Genomic DNA, 19,408 nt, shown 5'->3' with positions numbered 1-19,408 from the left:
GGCCTCATTTAATATTTATCTCCATTAGATTGCTAATTTTGCGAAGCACGATGTCCTCTAGTTTTGTCCATGTCATACGGTGTTTGACGGAGTCATCGCTGGCTTTGATTGATCCACGGTACGAGCGTACCAGTTTGTAGATCCATTCCTCTATGATTGGGGTTTTTGGTCGTCTCCGTCTTTGTACTGTTGTGGACATCGCGGCAGTAAACATAGGCGTGTGTCTGTCTGTCTGTGCTGTGTTCCTGTTTCTTTAGCGCCTATCCCCAGTAGAAGGATTGCAGGATCCTCAAGCACTGTGTTTGCATGTGTTTCAGGAAGTTCCATACCGATTCCACAGCGGACTAGCCATGAAGGAGCGCTCCGGTCTCTCCACATCCTCTCCAGAATCTATTGCTGCTTTTAATAGCTCTGAGAGTGTCAGTGTGAAGTGATATCTCATCATTGTCTTGTGTGTTTCAATTTATGTTCCTCTTATTGTTAATATTTCTTAATATGATTGCTGGCTGCCTGGATGTCATCTGTAGTAAATTGTCTATTCATGTCTTGTGCCCATTTTTTATTGGGTTATTTGTGTTTTTCTTACTAAACTGGTGCCATTGTCTATCGATTTATGAAATCTAGCCCTTCATCTGATCTATCAGTACTAGATATTTTTCCCGATCTGTGAGTTTGCTTTTAATGCTGGATGAAGTCTGTTGATGTGCATAAATGCCACATTTCGAGAAGGTCCCAGTCCTCAATGTTGTCTTCTAGTATGTGGATGGGAGTCTTGGTGAAGTAGTTGGTTACTCACTGGAAGAAGGATGTGGCTTTCTGCTCCCATAGGGATTGACAGTCTTGGAAACCCACAGGGACAGTTTTACCTTATGGGGCCATTAGGAATCTGAATTGGCTCAAAAGGAGTGAGTTTGAGTTCTTGACCAGGTGGATATTTTTCATTATGTTCGGGAGTATATTTATGCCTTGTATTAGGGCTCTTAAGTTTGTCCTTATTATTTTCATTGATGGGCTTTAGGGTTCTGGGTTTTATATTTAGGTCTTTGATCCTTCTTGAGTTTGTCTGTGTATGTGGTGTGACGTTTGGGTCTGGTTTCATTCCTTAGCAGGTAGAGATCCAAGTTTTCCAGCAACATCTATTGAAAAGGCCATCTCTTCCCCACTTAATGTGTTTCAGTCCTTTATCAAAAATTAAGTGTCTGTAGGTACTTGACTTCATTTCTTGATTCTCGATCCTAATCCATTGGTCTTGGTCTGCTTGTCTATCATTGGATCAGCCCCAAGTTGTTTTGATAACTGTGGCTATATAATAGGTTTTAAAGTCTGGGCATGAAAGGCCTCCTATCTTGTGTTTTGTTTTTTATTTATCCTGCATTTCTTTCCTGTAGGTATAAAGTTGAATAGCTGTGGGTTTTGTTTTTGTTTTTCTTTGAAGAATTGTGCTTGGATTTGGTTTAGAATGGCATTGAATTTGTAAAGTATTTTGGTACTATTGACCTTTTATCAATTAGCATTGAATTTGTAATTTTGGTAATATTGACATTTTTCCATTAGACCAAAGAAAATAGATCCAAGGGAAAATAGATCCAAGCTTTTCATTTTGATCATTATAGATCTATTTTCCCCTTTTCTCCTGTCATAGTTCATTTAGGATTTCCCTCTACTCGTCTTCAATGTGTGACTTGTGTGTTGCTATGATACTGAAAACTATATCATCAGTGTTTCACATACCAACAGAATCACCTAAGATGGACAGGTTTCAGCAGCACTTCCAGACTAAAACACACTAGGAAGAAGGACCTTTCTACTGACTTCTAAAAAAATCCAGCCAGTGAAAACCTATGGATAAAGGTAGGACCTTGTCAGATACAGTGCCAGAACATGACCTCTTCTGGCTGGAAGGCACTCAGAATACTGCCGTATCTCCAACCCCCGTGACATGTGTCACTAATACCCGGTCACCCACATCTTGGAGATATACAGCTAACTGTTCATGCGAGGGATAAATTCTACGTGCGTATGAAATCCTTTGCTCAGCCATGCTATATCATTGACTGAAACAATGCTACTATCAATCAACCTGCCTTAACACCCACGGGGGTCATTAGGATGTGCTGCAATAAAAATGATCCGCAGATCTACCCAACGCAATGTGCGGAACGCGCTGGCCATTTCACAGTAGTAGTACATCCTAACGCATCTACATCTTTAGAGTATTGAAAAGCAAGGATTGTTTCTTTGAGGGCTTGAGGTGTACCTGACCCAAGCCATGGTATTTCAATGGCCTCATTTGCATGTGAAAATTGGACACAGAATAAGGAAGGCTGGGGGAGGGGGTCTGCTTGTCCTTGTATTTCTGCATGAGCTCTTCAGCTACAAAAACAACTTCAATTTAGCCCAGTGAACGGGATGATAATTGCTGACAGTGGATGCCCGGAACCATGGTGACAGCCCAGACATGAGCCATGAGCCCAGACCTGCAGGGCCTCTTGCTTGAGCTGGGCCTGGCACTGTGCATCCTCATTGGCCACAGAATGAGAGGCAAGACAGCCATGCTGCTGGCACTCCAGAGAGTGAGCCACCCCACTTGTCCCTCCTTGCAGGCTGGCACAGTGATGACGGGCAAGCTCCAGTAACTGCCCCAGCCATTCTGGGCCTGGCCTACCATCCATCCCTAACCTGGTTCTCTCCCTCAGCCAGACCTGGTAGAACGCCTGATTGTCATGGACATAGGCCCCATGGAGACCACCTCCATGCCAGACTTCCTGTCCTACATGATCCCAATTTGGGCCATAGTCATCCTATCCTGGATGCTGTGCCCCACTCCCACGCCTGCAAACTGGCTGCCTAGCACCTCAGTCCTGTGGTCCAGGACTTGGCTGACTGTCAGTTCCTGCTCATGAACTTGGTGGAGGTGGAAGGGCACTTTGTCTGGAGGGTCAGCCTGGATGCCATGGCCCAGCATGTGCAGGCGGTCAAGGGTCCTACCTCAGGCCAGCCCTCTTCCTCCTGGGTGGCAACTCCCAGTTTGTGTACCCCAGCCAACACCCTATAATCAGGCGGCTCTTCCCTCTTGCCCAGATGGAGACTGTGCCCCACACCGGCCACTGGGTGCACACCACCACCCACAGGACTTTATGGTGACCATATGAAGTTTCCTGGCCTGAGAGTTCTCCCTTGCTGGCAAAGAGGCCACAGAGTCCAGGCTTTGAGGGCCCACAGCCTCTGCACACAGCTGTACTGAGGGACTCAGGCAGGCACTGAGCAGGCCCCAGGGTAGAGAGGGGTGGGACCTCAAGCTTTAACGAATAAAGACGCTGCTCCCCACCCCCACAAAAAAAAAGGAGGACAGAAAAAGAATCGATGCATTTGAATTTGAATTGCAGTGCTGGCGAAGACCATTGGAAGTACCAAGGACTGCCAGAAGAACACACATGTTTCAGAAGAAATACGGCCAGAGTGCTCCTTAGAAACACGGATGGCGAGCCTTCATCTTACGGACTCTGTACTCAGGAGAGACCAGTCCCTGGAGAAGAGTGGATTTTGAGCTCCCACTTGATCATAGCCATAATAACAATTACCGTATATCCTCGAGTCGAAGTTGACCTGAATATCAGCCATGGCACGTATTTTTACCACAAAAACTACATTAAAAATGTGCTCACACCTCCATGATAGGATGGCTGAAGACAAATGGGTGCATAAGCAAATGTGATGAAGAAAGCTGATGGTGCCCGGCTATCAAAAGAGATAGTGTCTGGGGTCTTAAAGGCTTGAAGGTGAATAAGCGGCCATCTAGCTCAGAAGCAACAAAGCCCACATGGAAGAAGCACACCGGCCAGTGCGATCACGAGGTGCCAAAGGGACAAGGTACAAGGCATCATGCAAAAAAAAAAGATATATGTGTGTATGTGTATATATGTGTGTGTATGTATATATATATATACATATATATACCATATTGAATGAAGAGGGAAGTGCAGAGTGGAGACCCAAGGCCCAAGTGTCGGCCAATGGAGATCCCCTCATAGAGGGATTTAGGAGAGATGGGCCAGTCAGGGTGCGAGGTAGTACCAATGAAGAACACAGCTTTCCCCCAGATCCTGGATGCTTCCTCCCCCCAACTACCATGATCCGAATTCTACCTTGCAGGGCTGGATAGGGCAGAGGTTGTACTCTGGTACATATGAGGGCTGGAGGCACAGGGAATCCAGGGTGGATGGTACCTTCAGGACCAAGGGTGTGAGGGGCGATGCTGGGAGAGTGGAGGGTGAGTGGGTTGGAAAGGGGGAACTGATTATAAGGATCCACATGTGACCTCTTCCCTGGGAGAGGGACAGCAGAGAAGGGGGGAAGGGAGACTCCGGATAGGGCAAGATATGACAAAATAACGATGTATAAATTACCAAGGGCACATAAGGGAGGGGGGAAAGGGGAGGGAGGGAAAAAAAAAAGAGGACCTGATGTAAGGGGCTTAAGTGGAGAGCAAATGCCTTGAGAATGATTGGGGCAGGGAATGTATGGATGTGCTTTATACAATTGATGTATGTATAATGTATGGACTGTGATAAGAGTTGTATGAGCCCCTAATAAATTGTTTTTTAAAATGTGCTGAAAAACTACATTAAAAATGTGCTGGAAAACTCGGCTTATACATGAGTATGTACGGTAGTTCTTAACATGGCCCTGCCTGGCACTCTCCCTCATGAAGAGATCACTGAGGACAGGGCTGTCCTAGCCGAGTGTGGTGAAGAAACCAGATGGTGCCTGGCTACCAGGAATCATAGTGTCTGGGGGGTCTTAAAGGCTTATCTCAAAACAAGTGAGGAGTCAGCTAAGTCCACACAGAAGATGTACATCAGTCTATATGGTCCAACGATAGCTAATAATAAGATCCAAACCTGGAGAAGGGAACAGTATCAGAGTAGAAATCCTAAATACCCAGTTTGCAGAAAGCTATGGCCAACAGTGGCAGCCCAGAATCCGTGAGCAGGGTCCCCGCATGAGATGACCCTCCAGTAAATCCCAACACATGCTCATCGCTAGGAACATCAACAGCTCAAACATCAAGGAGCGCTGTAAGTGGATTTGGGCAACTGTACTTAGAATGGAATGTAACATCTTATCATTTGATCTCCTTATGGGCCCAATTATTCCAATTTTTTTAAATCTCTGCTTTTCTCTTAGGTTGCGGTCTCTCTTGGTTTTGTATGGTCATCGCTGATGGATCCCTGTTTTTCGTCTGCCCTAGTCTTGTACATTTATCTGGAGAGGAAGACTGGGATGAGTGGGATTTCGCAGACGGTGCAGAGTTGATGATGATTTGGGGACACGGAAGGGGGAGGGAAGGGAAATGGGGAGTCCACATCAGTCTGTACAAGAAGGTGGGAAACATTCCAGAGTTGATTGTGGTGATGACTGCACGGTTCTTCTTGATATGACGGAGCTATTGATGCGCATGTCATGCTGATTTCAGCCGATGATAACTGAACTAAATAAGACTGCAGTCCAGCTACCCCCTCAAAGAGAACTGACCTTAATCACACGAATAAAGCTTTCAAAACCTCCACTTGCTGCAGAAATCAAAAAGAAGTAACCGCAAACATTCACTAATGATTGGAATATGGATTGTATGAAGTATGAATCTAGGAAAAGCTTCAGTCATCAAAATTGAAATCCAGCATATAAAAGATTGGTATAATAGGCAGTCTATGAGTGAGCTGACATGGACTGGTATTGGCCCTTTTTAATCAAATAATGGTATGATCTAATATGCCCAAAAGGACTCGTTGAAAAGGAAATGGCTTTGAATTCATCCTCCAAGAGCATGTCATGATGTATCCGAACGTGCCCTCTACTGCCACGCAGCTGGTGGGTTTGAACCACCAACCTCTTGGTTAGTAGCTGAGTGCTTAACCACTGCACAACCAGGGATCCTTCACCCTTATCAGGTAGGTGTAGTAATCATCCCCACTTAACCTGAGGGGGGAAATGAAGCAGCAAGAACATTTTTAAATGCACTCCAAGCCACACAGCTAAAAGTGGCGAAATCTGAATTCAAATCCACATGGCCTGCTCCAGAAATTTGGCCTCTAGAATGTATTCTTTCTTTCTTTCTCTCTCTTTCCTTTTTTGGGCAAAGAATTAATGTATTGTTTGATTTTTTTTTAATTACGCAAGTGGTAAGTGACTGTCGTCTCAATATAAGATGTTCAAACCTTAACAGATAAAGCACAGGGCCTACTTGGCCAGCCCCTTCCTCCATGCCAGCCCTCTGCCCATCATGGTTAACACTTGTTGTTAGCTCCCACCAGGTGCTTTTACTCATGTACACGAATGTTGTTCTCTCTCTCTAGTTGATCTGTCTCCTTGTCTACTTTTTGAAAGTACATAGTACTGGGCTATCTTTATTGCTCTAGAGTAGCAGTTTTTAATCTGTGGTTCGTGACCCCTTTGGGGGTAGAATGACCCTTTCACATGGGTGGCCCAATTCATAACAGTAGCAAATTACAGTCATGAAGGAGCAACGAAAATAATGTTATGGTGGGGGTCACCACTGTATGAAAGGGCCGCGGTGTGAGGACGGTTGAGAACCGCTGCTCTAGAGGTTGACAGCAGAACTATCATGTCCCGCAATATCCCGTCCAAGAGTCCTACGTCAGTACTCCTTCTTAACGACTGCGCCTTGTTCTGCAGCACAAAGATGTCATAAGCAACTCTCCGGCTAACTCCTGGCTCTTGATGACCACCAGTCCAACAGAATACAATACTACCCAGTCGCAGGCCATCCCCGTGATGAGAGATGGAGGGGACCATGGGCCCCAGAGGGCTTTTGGTGACTGGCTCTCACGAGTAGGTGGTCAGACCACTCTTCCTGGTTTACCTTAGACCAGGGGCTGTGCGGAAACCTGTTCATCGCCATAGCAATGCACAAGCCCCCACTTGCAAGATGTGCTATGGCTGGGAATCAGACCCCGGCTCCCCGGAGCTACCCTGGCCCCACAGCATGGGCAGACCGGCTTTTACCTTCTCTACCGACTCCCCGACCGTGAGATGCCACCGTTTGCACTGCGATAAGCAGGGGGGCAGAGAACAAACATGAGGCTGCACGGCACGTGCATGTACTTGCTTTGCAACAGATCCAAGGGAACCTCGGAGAGCTCCCCCACCTCAGTTTAAAGGCCCTGCCAAATGGCCCCCCAAACAACTATTGTCGACTTCCGCTACGCGTGGCATCATGCAGAGAACCCGTTGCCCACTCCGTAGCCAATGCTTGGCATGATCACACGTTGATTACTTTCTTATAATCCAGAGAGCAGTAAATGGGCCCCCAGAGTGGTGTCCATCTGCAGCTCCCTAATGACTAATGACGTTAAGTAAGCATCTTTTCATAAATGTATTAGTCATCTGTGCTTCCTCTTCCAGGAACTGACTGATGCTGCTCTGGGCCCATGAGTCCTTTTGTTTGGGGGGGGGTCACCCCAGGGACTGACAGGCATCCTAGGTCGGCAGCAAACCTTTTCTCCAGGTCTGCTGCTTGCCTCTTCGCTTTCTTCTACGAGCCCAGTTCCTCCCCTGCTATTAGAAGCGAGAACGTGGACTGGGAAGGAGCCGTAACCACAGGCTTCTCAGAAGCAGCTGATCACTCCCTCGCCGGTCCTCCAACGTGCTTCCGCCTGGCCCTGTGCAAGCACTTAGTCCTGAACTGCAGTGACCACTGTAGTGATCGGTGCCCGTCTCTCCCACTCAGCCGTGCGCCCTGGAAGGGAACGGCTTCTTCCTCCTCCTTTCTCCACCTCCCTCGGGACCCGGCACAGAGCCGGGGATGCTGCAGACACGAAAACCAAACTGAATCAAGGCTGCCATTAGGAGCAGCATGACTGGATCCCAGATACAATTTCACCGCTTCCACTGAGCAAGGACCATCACGGACCATCAGGCGGTGGCTCGCCGCCTTCCCAGAAACGGAGAGCAGAGTAAGCAGGCCTGCGGCTCAGGCTCGGCTCCATGAGCGATTAGGCGGTTCGGGCAATGGTGTGGGCCGTGTTAGAAGGTCCAGGAGACGGGAGAAGAGAAGACATGCAAGCAGACCACAATCATTAGACCTGGGCTGGCCTCTTTGGACAGGGTTTTGGTATTAAACGAACATTTATCCTCGTTAATGCAAAATTAAAGAGTTTGAAAAGCCTTTACCAGCGCCACTCCCTCGGAGAAGGGGGATTATAACTCCCTCACCGGCCTCCAGCTTGGCCCTGGTTTGGAGACAGGCGGGTCCCGTGGCCCGGGCTGGCCTGACGACAGGCAGATGGGGGGCAGGGCAAGAGGGAGGACATGCAGAGGAGCCTGGTCCGGCTTCTTTTGAGTGGGTTTCCAAAAGCTGGTGGGGAAAGTGGGGTTCAAAGGAGGTGGCACCCCACAGCTGAGGGGGACTCTGCCTTGCGGCGGACTCTCCGGGCAGAAAGGGGTGACGCCAACATCCAACCCTCCTAACTGCATCCAACAAAGTGGCCCTTCCTGCTCTTCCGAAAGCCCCCGCAATAGCGTGTTGACACTGCGGAACCCGGGGGGCCGGGAGGAGCGGTCACTTGGTGATACTGTTCTCTCTGCTTTTGCCTCTCTGTGTGCAGACCAATTCTCTCACCCTCTCGATAGAGGCAGAGATGGCGATATCAAGATCCAGACAGAATAATAGCTATAGCTATCATAATAGATAGATAATGATAGCTATAGGTATATAACAGCATGTCTCTCTAGGTAACAATATTGCAGATGGTATGCAATAGCTATAAATATATAATACTAATATTACATACAACATAAGAGCTATAGATCTAATACTAGACCATGCTCATGGCCATCAAGTCAATTCCAACTCATAGCTACCTTATATGATATCTGTGTGCATGTATATATGTATGTGTATGTACATATATAGGTCTGTGTATATGTATGTCTACATATGATTTTAAAAGAATTTTAACAAATGTGCCAACATGGAGCGTATTATTCCCATGGGAACTGAATCCCTCGTTAGACGGTTGTGTGGGAAGTTCCTCTCCTCCCTGAGCCGCTGTGCTCCCCTGTCCCGTGACCCTCCCAGAGTCAGAGGACCATCGGCATATTATGACCCTGAACCTGGACTTCTCTTCTGCACAGTGGGGACAGGGATGCACCCCATGTCCCGAAGATGCTAGCTAAGCTCAGTGAGATCATGGAGGGAAACATCCTTGACCCGCACCTGGCGTGCGACGTGCTCGACAATGTTTAATTCACCTGGGTCTCTTCCGAGGGCCATGCAGGGCAGGCTACCACCTCTGTGCTCAGTCAGACCTTCTAACACGAAAATCCAGGCAAAATAATGCTTGGCAACTGAGCCCATCCAAAAGTCATGGCCGGAAATCTTTTAAATCCCAGGCATCTGTGGTTATAGATATATAGACACAGGAATTGGATTCATAGTTTCTTAGGATTATGACAAGGGAGGTTAGAAGGAAATGACACTCTAATAATAACAATAATGAGGACAAGAATGAAGAAAATGTTCTAAAATTGATTGTGGCAATGCCTGCCTAACTTCTTGACATCTTCCAATCACTGAATTATATGGTATGTGAATGTGTCAGTAAAATTGTTTCAAAAGAACAGAGTACTGGTACACTGTTCAGGGAGCAGACAGGCAGGTGGCGGAGAATAGGGGCCTCAAGGATCTCCTGGGCGAGGACTGGGCAGCTAATTCCCAGGGGTCACTTCCAGGACCGGCGGACCAGCCTTGGGGGTGAATGCAGGCAAGATAACACCACGACCTCTTACAAAGCAGGTATGTGGCAGGTGGGGCCCTTTCCCTCACTTCCCAGAGGAGGCAGCACTACAGGTCCTACACCCAAATTCAGAAGATGTCTCAGCACCTTCCACAGCTCCAGCTCACTCCTGGTTGGAAGCACTCATGCTCTGGGACCACGAAGCAAATAAAGAGGAAGCTGTGGAAAGCCACTCCAACGAATCCTCCAGGTGAGTCCTGGAAAAGTTCTCAGTCCTTCTCCCTATTCATAGACAAGGAGCCCTGGTGCTGCAGTGGGCTGAACATTGAGCTGCCAAACACGATGCTGGCAGTTCAAACCCACCAGCCACTCCATGGGAGAAAGAGGCAGTCTGCCCCCATAAAGATTCACAGCCTCTGTCCTCTAGGGGTGCTGAGTTGGGATCGACATGATGGCAGGAGGTTGGGTTGGTGGGTGATGAGCTAATGATCTATGAATGGATAGGTCGCTTACCATGATACCCTTGTACTGTGCACGCGGGATCCAAGAGTAGCCTAGGCCATTCCATCCGCAGTCGGAGAGGCCAGTCCCCTGGGACACTACTTGGCCCGTCATTGAGAGCCTGTACCACTCTCTAGGTCACTGCGATTGCTAGCAGCACGCGATCATCCCCAGAACCCAACCTACCTTACCTTGGCCTGTTTTCCAAAACACAACTCCGTGCATCTGTCCAGACACGCCGATGGCTCCGACCTTCCGGAGCTCCTGCCGGGGAAGGGCAGCCAGGCACTCATGGAGGGCTTGGAGGATTCGACTCACATCCTGCTCCCGTCCCTGGAAAAAGAACAGAGCTTAAATTACAACAGAAAGGAATATAATTAATAGGTTATAAAAATTCATAGCCACCAGAGAGAACAACATTGCTGGCCCTACTATGAGACATGATGCCCCTCAGTGACTAAGGGCGATACAGGGGACAGCACCGGAGACACAGTGTGGGAATTGCACCTGACCTGATCCCACCACACCGAGGCAAAGCACTGGGGCAGTGCAGCGGAACAGCAAGGGAATGGAGTGGCAAGGTCCCCAGGGAATGCTGAAAGTGGACTTTGGGGCCAGGGCGTGGTGCCCCAACAGACTGGACTGGAAAACGCTCCTAAGGGCCAGCAAACGATCCCTGAACTAACTACAAGCTTTTCTCTTGTGAACTGTTTTGTTCTGTTCTTTGTCAGTGGTTTGTTTTTGTTGTTTTGTTGTCTGGTTGTATATTGTTCCTTTGTTTTCCTCTGTCTTGTTTTCGTGCATGTTAGTGACTCCACAGGTCTGTCTGAATAGGACAGGCTGGATGAACTATCTGGAGGAAAAACAACGGGACCGACAGTTCCGGTGGGACTTGGGGTGGGGGGGTAGGGGGCGTAAGGAAGTGGTGTTAACAAACCCAGGGACAAGGGAAAAACATGGGACCCCAAAGGGTAGAGAAGGGGAAGTGGCAGGCATGGTGGGAAATGATCAAGGGTAAGGTTGCTTAGAGAAGAGGTATACTCTAGCCCAGGTGGCGATGAAGCATGGTAGTAGGGCAGGAGGAAAGTCAAGGGAGATGGAGGAAAGAGCTAGGAGTCAAAGGGCATTCATGGAGGTCTAGACAAAGACATGTACATGCAAATATATATAGGAGGATGGGGAAATAGATATATGTGTCTATATTTATAGGTCAAGTATTAAGGTGGCAGAAGGACCTTGGGCCTCTACTCAAACACTCCCTCAATGCATGAATACCTTCTTTTATTAAATTGGAACTCTATGATGCTCACTCTCCCGACACAACGGCTGGAGCCAAAGTGGGTGAACAAGTAAATGTGGTGAAGAAAGCTGATGGTGCCCGGCTATCAAAAGAGATAGTGACTGGGGTCTTAAAGGCTTGAAGATAAAAAAGCGGCCATCTAGCTCAGAAGCAACAAAGTCCACATGGAAGAACACACCAGCCTGTGTGATCGAGTGGTCCCAAAGGGATCAGTTACCAGGCATCAAAGAACAAAAAATCATATCATTGACTGCACACCTCCATGATAGGATCGCTGAAGACAAATGGGTGCATAAGCAAATGTGGTGAAGAAAGCTGATGGTGCCCGGCTATCAAAAGAGATAGTGTCTGGGGTCTTAAAGGCTTGAAGGTGAACAAGCGGCCATCAAGCTCAGAAGCAACAAAAGCCCACATGGAAGAAGCACACCGGCCAGTGCGATCACGAGGTGCCAAGGGACCAGGTATAAGGCATCATGCAAAAAAAAAAAAAAAACAACGATATAAGTGTGTGTATATATGTGTATATGTATATATATACCATATTAAATGAAGGGGGAAGTGCAGAGTGGAGACCCAAGGCCCAAGTTTCGACCAATGGAGATCCCCTCATAGAGGCGTTTAGGAGAGGAGATGGGTTAATTAGGGTGCGAGGTAGTACCGATGAAGAACACAGCTTTCCCCCAGATCCTGGATGCTTCCTCCCCCCAACTACCATGATCCGAATTCTACCTTGCAGGCCTGGATAGGACAGAGGCTGTACACTGGTACATATGAGGGCTGGAGGTACAGGGAATCCAAGGTGGATGATACCTTCAGGACCAAGGGTGTGAGGGACGATGCTGGGAGAGTGAAGGGTGAGTGGGTTGGAAAGGGGGAACTGATTACAAGGATCCACATGTGACCTCTTCCCTGGGAGAGGGACAGCAGAGAAGGGGGGAAGGGAGACTCCGGATAGGGCAAGATATGACAAAATAACGAGGTATAAATTACCAAGGGCACATGAGGGAGGGGGAAAGGGGAGGGAGGGGAAAAAAAAAGAGGACCTGATGCAAGGGGCTTAAGTGGAGAGCAAATGCCTTGAGAATGATTGGGGCAGGGAATGTATGGATGTGCTTTATACAATTGATGTATGTATATGTATGGAGGGTGATAAGAGTTGTATGAGTCCCTAATAAAATGTAAAAGAAGAAAAGAGGAGAAAAAAATGATTAGGGCAAAAAAAAATTCATAGCCATCATAGTGACAGGTACAGGGTCAGAGACTCATTTTTTAAGGGGACAGATAGCCTCATCTTCCTCCTGAGGAATGACTATTGTTTTTTTGTTGTTGTTGTTCTTTTTTTTTTAATCATTGTATTGGGGGCTCCTACAACTCTTATCACAACCCATACATCCATCCATTGTGTCAAGCACATTTGTGCATTTGTTGCCATCATCATTCTCAAAACATTTGCTTTCTACCTAAGCCCTTCAGATCAGCTCCTCGTTCCCCCCCCCCACACCCTCCTTGCTCCCCCTCCCTCATGAACCCTTGATAATTTAAAATTAGTATTATTTTGTCATATCTTACACTGTCCCTGATGGTGTCCAGCAATCAAAAGATACAGCGTCTGGGGTCTTAAAGGCTTGAAGGTAAACAAGCGGCCATCTAGCACAGAAGCAACAAAGCCCACATGGAAGAAGCACAGCAGCCTGTGCGATCACAAGGTGTCAAAGGGATCAGGTATCAAAGACCCAGCACAAAAAAATCATATCTATTTGAGTGAGGAGGGGTGCAGAGTGGAGACCCAAAAATCATCTGTAGGCAATTGGACATCCCCTTACAGAAGGGTCACAAGGCAGAGACGAGCCAGTCAGGATGCAGTATAGCACTGATGAAACATACAACTATCCTCCAGTTCTTTATTGCTTCCTTCCCACCACTATCGTGACCCCAATTCTACCTTACAAATCCAGCAGAGCCTGCACACAGGTACAGATAAGAGCTGGAAACACAGGGAATCCAGGACAGATAAACTCCTCAGGACCAATAATGAGAGTAGTGATACCAGGAGGGGAAGGGGAAGGTGGGGTGAATGATCTACATACAACCCCCTCCTAGGGGGATGGGCAACAGAAAGTGAGTAAAGGGAGACATCAGTCAGTGTAAGAAATGAAAAAATAATAATAAATTATATATGATCAAGGGAGGGAGGGTGGGGGACGGAAGGGAAAAAATGAGGAGCTGATACCAAGGGTTCAAGTAGAAAGAAAATCATTTGAGAATGATGATGGCAACATATGTACAAATGTGCTTGACACAATGGATAGATGTATGGATTGTGATAAGAGCTGTACAAATCCTCAATAAAATGATTTTTTTTAAAAACACTTGCAAGCAACCACCCAAGGTACAACACAGTCTCTATCTGCCTGGAACAACAGGAGACTAGAGAGTCAGGAACAGGGGAAGGAAAAGGAATGTGTGATTAATTTCCTCCTTGAAAGCCTGCCTCCTTTGCCATGAGACGGTCTCTGAACATTTTGATCAAAGATCCCATAGAACAATCCGGATCAAAGTGAGGGATAAGCAGAACATGGACGCTAGACTTTCTGGAACCACTGAGAGTAGATGAAACCCTCTAATGTGTCCCTGAGCTCATTCAAACCCTAAACCTTAAACAAAAACATAACCCTTTAAACCTTCTCGAGATAATAGGTCAGGTTAACTAGTAAAGAAGTCTGCCCGGAGCATTGTGCTCTTTTAACACCTCTGTGGGATCAAACTGGCAACGACAACATGCATGATGAGATGGGAAACTTAGGGGACAGTGAGTTTATGTTGATAGCGGAGGAGCCCCTCATAAAAGGAGAGCGAGAATGGCTATACCACTCGAAGAATATAAACGATGTCACTGAATTATACACGTGGAAATGTTTTCGTCTGGGTATGTTCTGCTGTGTATAGTCTTACAACAAAAATTAACGTTAAAGAAAGCTTTCTGCAGTACAGTACTCTGGCATAAGGCATAATCTCCATGAGCTACAATCAACTGACCAGCAACAGGTCTGGTCTCAGCTACACCCAGAGAGATGGATTACGCAGAGAAAGACTCAAGGGCGGACAAGGCCATTCAAGAAAGGCAGGATCATCATCTTTTGTCTGAGGGCCCTGCAGGACTCCAAGAAGGAGATCTCCCTTTCCATCCAACTCCCTCCCTCCTGGAAAACTTGCCTAAGCAGAATAACCTGGAAAAACAAAGGCATGAACGGTTACCTACCAGAATTTAATAAAATATAAGAAGAAGAATCAAGTGGTCCTAAGAGACAAGCACATTATAAGAATGGCTGAACTGGAGTCAAGTTCAAAAGTCTGCAGAGTCCAGCAGGAAAGATGCATCTAGATATCTTAAAGAAGTGCCAAAACCAGCCAAGACATTGGAAGAATCTTCAAAAAGTTCATGAAATAATTCTGTGATCTTTGACTCCCATTTTTCCATGAATTTTTCAAGTCTCCTTGTATCTGCAAATGTATGCAAGTTACAGACTCCAATATAACTTCAAAATGAGGCAGCAGTGTGACTCAACCCTACAAAATCTGGGATCTGTCACCACCCCTTTCTCTTTGAGTTATGAAAGCCCTGTGGCACAGTGGATGTGGAAACAGGATCCCAGCAGATGCCACGGATCAGTAAGGTACCTCACTCGGTCAGCTAAGAACTAAAAAAAACAAACTCACTGCCATCGAGTTGATGCCAACTAGTTGCAGGGTAGAACTGCCCTTGTCAGTCTCCAAGACTGTAACTGCTTAGGGGAGTAGACAGCCCCTACCTTTCTCCCACAGAGCAGCTGGTAGTTTCAAACTGCTGACCCTGCAGTCAGCAGCCCAAGAAGGAACCGCTATGCCACCCCAGCTCCGAGCTAAGAAGGCCACCACAGAGTGTTCGCTTGGGTCAGCAACCCAAAGGCCACCATCATTTTCTTGGAGAATAAGTGCGTTTCAAAGTGAGAAAATGGACAGTCCAATATATGTCCCCTTAAGAGAATCAAACCTATATTATTAATCATTGTGCCTAAGGAATAAATGTATGTGTTTAAGAGAACGTGACCTAGGTTCCTTTTATAACTCCACAGTTTGAAACGTGAAGTGGAGTAGCTGATCTAGATGCGTGATTACCCGCGACTTCTTAAAGTACCTGGGGAAATGGCACTTTTCGCAGCCCCTCCCCTATTCGTTTCTGCAAAGATTTGAGACTTAGAGAAGCACTCCAGATCACACATGCACTTTGTTAGCATTGTAGCTCTAACAGAATCCTGTGAGGACGGTGCGGGAAGGAGGGGTCATTCGTCCTGTTGTTCATGGAGTCGCTGTGAGTCAGAGCGAACGTCACAGCATCTAACAGCAACAACAATTACTTGGGTATTCTAGAACATTTTAAAAGCCGTGTGGTCCTTAGGAGGGCACCCGAAGATGGCGTTCTCAGGCTCCCCACTTTCCTGCAAAGAATACACCAGCCCCCTCCCACCCTGGAGCTTGCCACCATCAATCAGCCTGCTGAGCTTGCTCAAGGGCACCTCTTGGTGCCCAGGAAGCACAAACGATGGAGCAGTAGGAAGATGAGCAAGAGCAGGGCAAAGAAAGCGGGTGGAGAGGGAACCCACAGCCTAGGCCTGATGCCTCGACTGTTAACACGAGTGTCTTTATGGAGAGAACTGATAAGGCTGTGAAAGACTGGGAGCGAGGAGCCACGTGGCTGTGCATGATCTCCTGAGGGAAGGACAGAGGGACTTGCAGGGCGGGGGCCAGAGCAGAGGAAGATGCTCACGTGGCCAGTCCGCACTGAGATGACGCAGTCTGAGTGTGAAAGACGCCCTGGACGTCAGATTTCCTATGAGAAAAAGAATGCGTACTATCTCACTAGTCGTTTTTGTACGGTTTGTTACACGTTGCGATGACAATCAATCTAGATGCAATTAGGTTCCTGGTGTAAAATCAACATGCCGCCTGTCTCTGGTTTCTTTTTTAATACAGCTACTAGAGAATGGAAAGCGAGACATGTGGCTGGCAGTTGTGGCATTTCTAATGAGCAGTGCTAGGGTCAACAACAGCTAATGCTGCATCGCAAGACGAAGGAGCTGCCTTTGGAAAAGGACCAGGGAGAGCGAGCTGTGTGGATGGGGAGGAAGCCCCGGAAAGAATGCAGAAGAGGTTCCAGCATAAAGCAGCTAGTTTTAAGGGTGCCTGTGCTCAGAGCGCAAGGAACACTGGTGGCATAATGGTGAAGTCTTGGGCTGCTGACCAGCAAGGTCAGTGGTTCAAAACCACCAGCTGCTGCCCAGAAGAAAGACAAGGTTTTCTAAAACCCACACGGACAGTTCTACTGTGTGCTATAGGGTGACTGTGTGTCAGAATCAACTCGAAGGCAGTGCGTTTGCTTTGGGTGCTCAGGGAGTGGCGCTTGGACATCCTTTGATGCACGGTACTAATCTTACCTCCAGAGCAAATGCTTCGGCTGTAGGCTTTTTAAAAAGGTGCTTGAGGAATTTATTCACTACCTCCTCCCACAGCACTACCTCCTTCCTTTGTGGTCTTGCCCCTGAGTCAATTGGGACTCTCGGCAAGCCCCTGCTCCATGGGTTTTGCAAGGCTGCAACCTTTCAGAAGCAAATTTCCAGACCTGCCTTCCCAGGGTCTCTGGCTAGGTTCAACCTGGCCACCTGTTGGCTAGTAGTTGAACACCACACTCTTTGTATGACCCACCCGTTTTTACAGGTGAGGAAACAGGAGGCCCAGCGAGGAAAAGTAAGCAGTGCACACTATGAGTGACAAGTGTGGACATGAGGAGAGTAAAGCCCATTCAGTCTGTTTCACAATGTGGAGGCGGTTTTTTGATTGTCAAAACTGAGAAGGGTGGATGTGCTATCAAGTATCCAGGGGACAGAGAGGCCAGGAAGGCTGCTGAACATCTGACAATGCACAAGCCAGCCCCCACGACAAAGAACTACCCATCCCAAATGTCAATGGTGCCAAGGTTGAGACACCTGCTCCAGATGAAATTACAGCGATGCTGTTTGCCCTAAAGCATGGCTTGCATAGGGAGGATGCTATGGGGTTACTACTAGCCTTCCCTAACCTCATCAGAGTGGACCCTGAACAGCAGGGGGGGTGGGAGAAACGCATCCTAAGGCGGGTTGACTGGGTGGGTCTGTGTTGGCTTGGGGAAATGGAGAGTGACCTTCACTGGAGAGAAAGGGGCCCTGCTGAGCTCATGCTCCCAGCTCTGTCACTCACCCAAACAGGGCTAGAGCTGACTGTGTCTCCATTTCATGGAGACAACGAATCACCCTAAAATCACCCACCCAGACTAGCTTTGAAACCTTCTATGAAAATGGAAGTGTGCCTGCAACCTTTGTCCTCTGAAACGCTTCTAACCCAGGCGGACTCTGGACCACACAGAACCGAATGAACTCTAACTCTGGGGTGTGGGGCATGGGGCTTGGCTTGGCTCTCAGAAGGTTGAGGACTGCCGCTCTTCAAACTCAAACACCCACAGCCACGGGGTGGAGTCCATCTCAAATCAGAGAACAGGCAAAGATGAAGTCATGAAGTTCTACACAGAAAGTTCCTGGATACCAATTTCTATTTTCCAGTAACTGAAGACAGGGCTTCTTTTGCAGGAAATTAAAGGCAAACCCAGCCCTGACGTTTCCACCCTTTTGAACCTTCAAATCTCCCAAAGGAAGCCTTTGGCATGAAATTCTCCATTTCCACCTTGTAGAGCTTGCAAGACACAAGTGGTTGTATATAATCATTCTAATCTTCTTAAACATATCTGTGAACTTATATTTCAATATCTATCTTCTTCTTAAACTTATCTGTGGACTTACATCTCAATATCTATCTGCTCCGATATCTTTCCTTGGGGGCTGGGAGCCTTTTGCTGACCGAGAAGTTCTCGGGCCACATTCCACCACTCTTGCAGAGCGAGAGAGGAGCTGTTTGGAAATGATACTACATCTGTCCAGAGGAAAGCTGTCCTAAGGAACCAACTGACTCCTAAACTTGAAGGCATGGGCTGAGACGTCGGAGCGGGTCTGGGTGAGGAAGGGCCTTTGACCGTTCTGTACAGACAGGGCCCCAGTTCTCCGTCGGTCAGGCAAGGTACAGGAAACCAGGAGAGCCCGGGGCTGAAGCGCCCAGAGCAAGGCCCCCAGAGAGTGGGGAGATACTTGCAAGCGAGTGGGAACGTCCTGAGGACACATCTCATGCATCAAGACGAACTTCAACAGACTGAGAGGCCCCCAGAAGAGATGGGGCAGGCAGAAGTCAGAGAAGCTGGAGCTGAATTATTTGCAGGAGGAGGCAGTCAGGGAGGCGTCCACGGAAGAGGAGGAAAGGTGCCAAGAGGCTCCTGGAGGCGGCGCGGCTCCAGGGCGCTGCCTCACCTGTGTCCCGGCCGCTGCGCTCTGGGTCGCCACCTCGGCCCGCGAGGCTCGGGCACAGCTCGCCAGCACCACGAACCCGGAGGGATCGCCGGGCGCGGCCTCCAGCAGCGCCGCCTTCACAGACGTGGTGCCCAGGTCGATGCCAAGCGTGATCGATGGTGCAGCCATGGCTGCGATGCCAGACGCTGCCAGTATCTGCTGGCCGTAGGTTCCCACCTTGCACCGATAGCCCCCGGTGGGGTGGGCGCGGAGGCGGGGCCTCTCCTGACTAGCCCTGGCTTCGCGTCCCGCCATTGGTGGAGAAAGGAGGAAGGCGTGTCTCCTGCCGCCCCGCAGCCACTCGCAACACGGAGGCTTCCCGTCTTGCCATTGGTTGAGGAGGCCAGGCCCGGCCCCCAATAGGAGCGGAGAGGCGGCGGCAGGCG

At 48.2% G+C, this 19,408-nt stretch overlaps 1 protein-coding gene and 1 pseudogene across 1 annotated transcript in view; one reads left to right on the top strand and one right to left on the bottom strand.

The window, feature by feature from the left end:
- SHPK (sedoheptulokinase) overlaps window positions 1-19,211 on the bottom strand; it is a 28,225-nt gene extending 9,014 nt beyond the window's left edge. Inside the window, exons 1-2 of the mRNA XM_075561182.1 lie at window positions 18,984-19,211; window positions 10,451-10,592 (exon numbers count right to left, since the gene is read on the bottom strand). Of these exons, the coding sequence (XP_075417297.1) occupies window positions 10,451-10,592; window positions 18,984-19,151 (310 nt within the window). The 5' untranslated portion in view covers window positions 19,152-19,211. The remainder of the gene's footprint in view (window positions 1-10,450; window positions 10,593-18,983) is intronic.
- On the top strand, window positions 2,126-3,152 carry LOC142460215 (sn-1-specific diacylglycerol lipase ABHD11-like; annotated as a pseudogene).
- Window positions 19,212-19,408: the final 197 nt, after the last annotated feature.

The sequence above is a fragment of the Tenrec ecaudatus genome, chromosome 10, assembly GCF_050624435.1.
Source record: "Tenrec ecaudatus isolate mTenEca1 chromosome 10, mTenEca1.hap1, whole genome shotgun sequence".
NCBI lineage: Eukaryota > Metazoa > Chordata > Mammalia > Afrosoricida > Tenrecidae > Tenrec > Tenrec ecaudatus.
The sequence above is the reverse complement of the archived record's forward strand: the minus strand, read 5'-3'. Positions and strand labels throughout refer to the sequence as shown.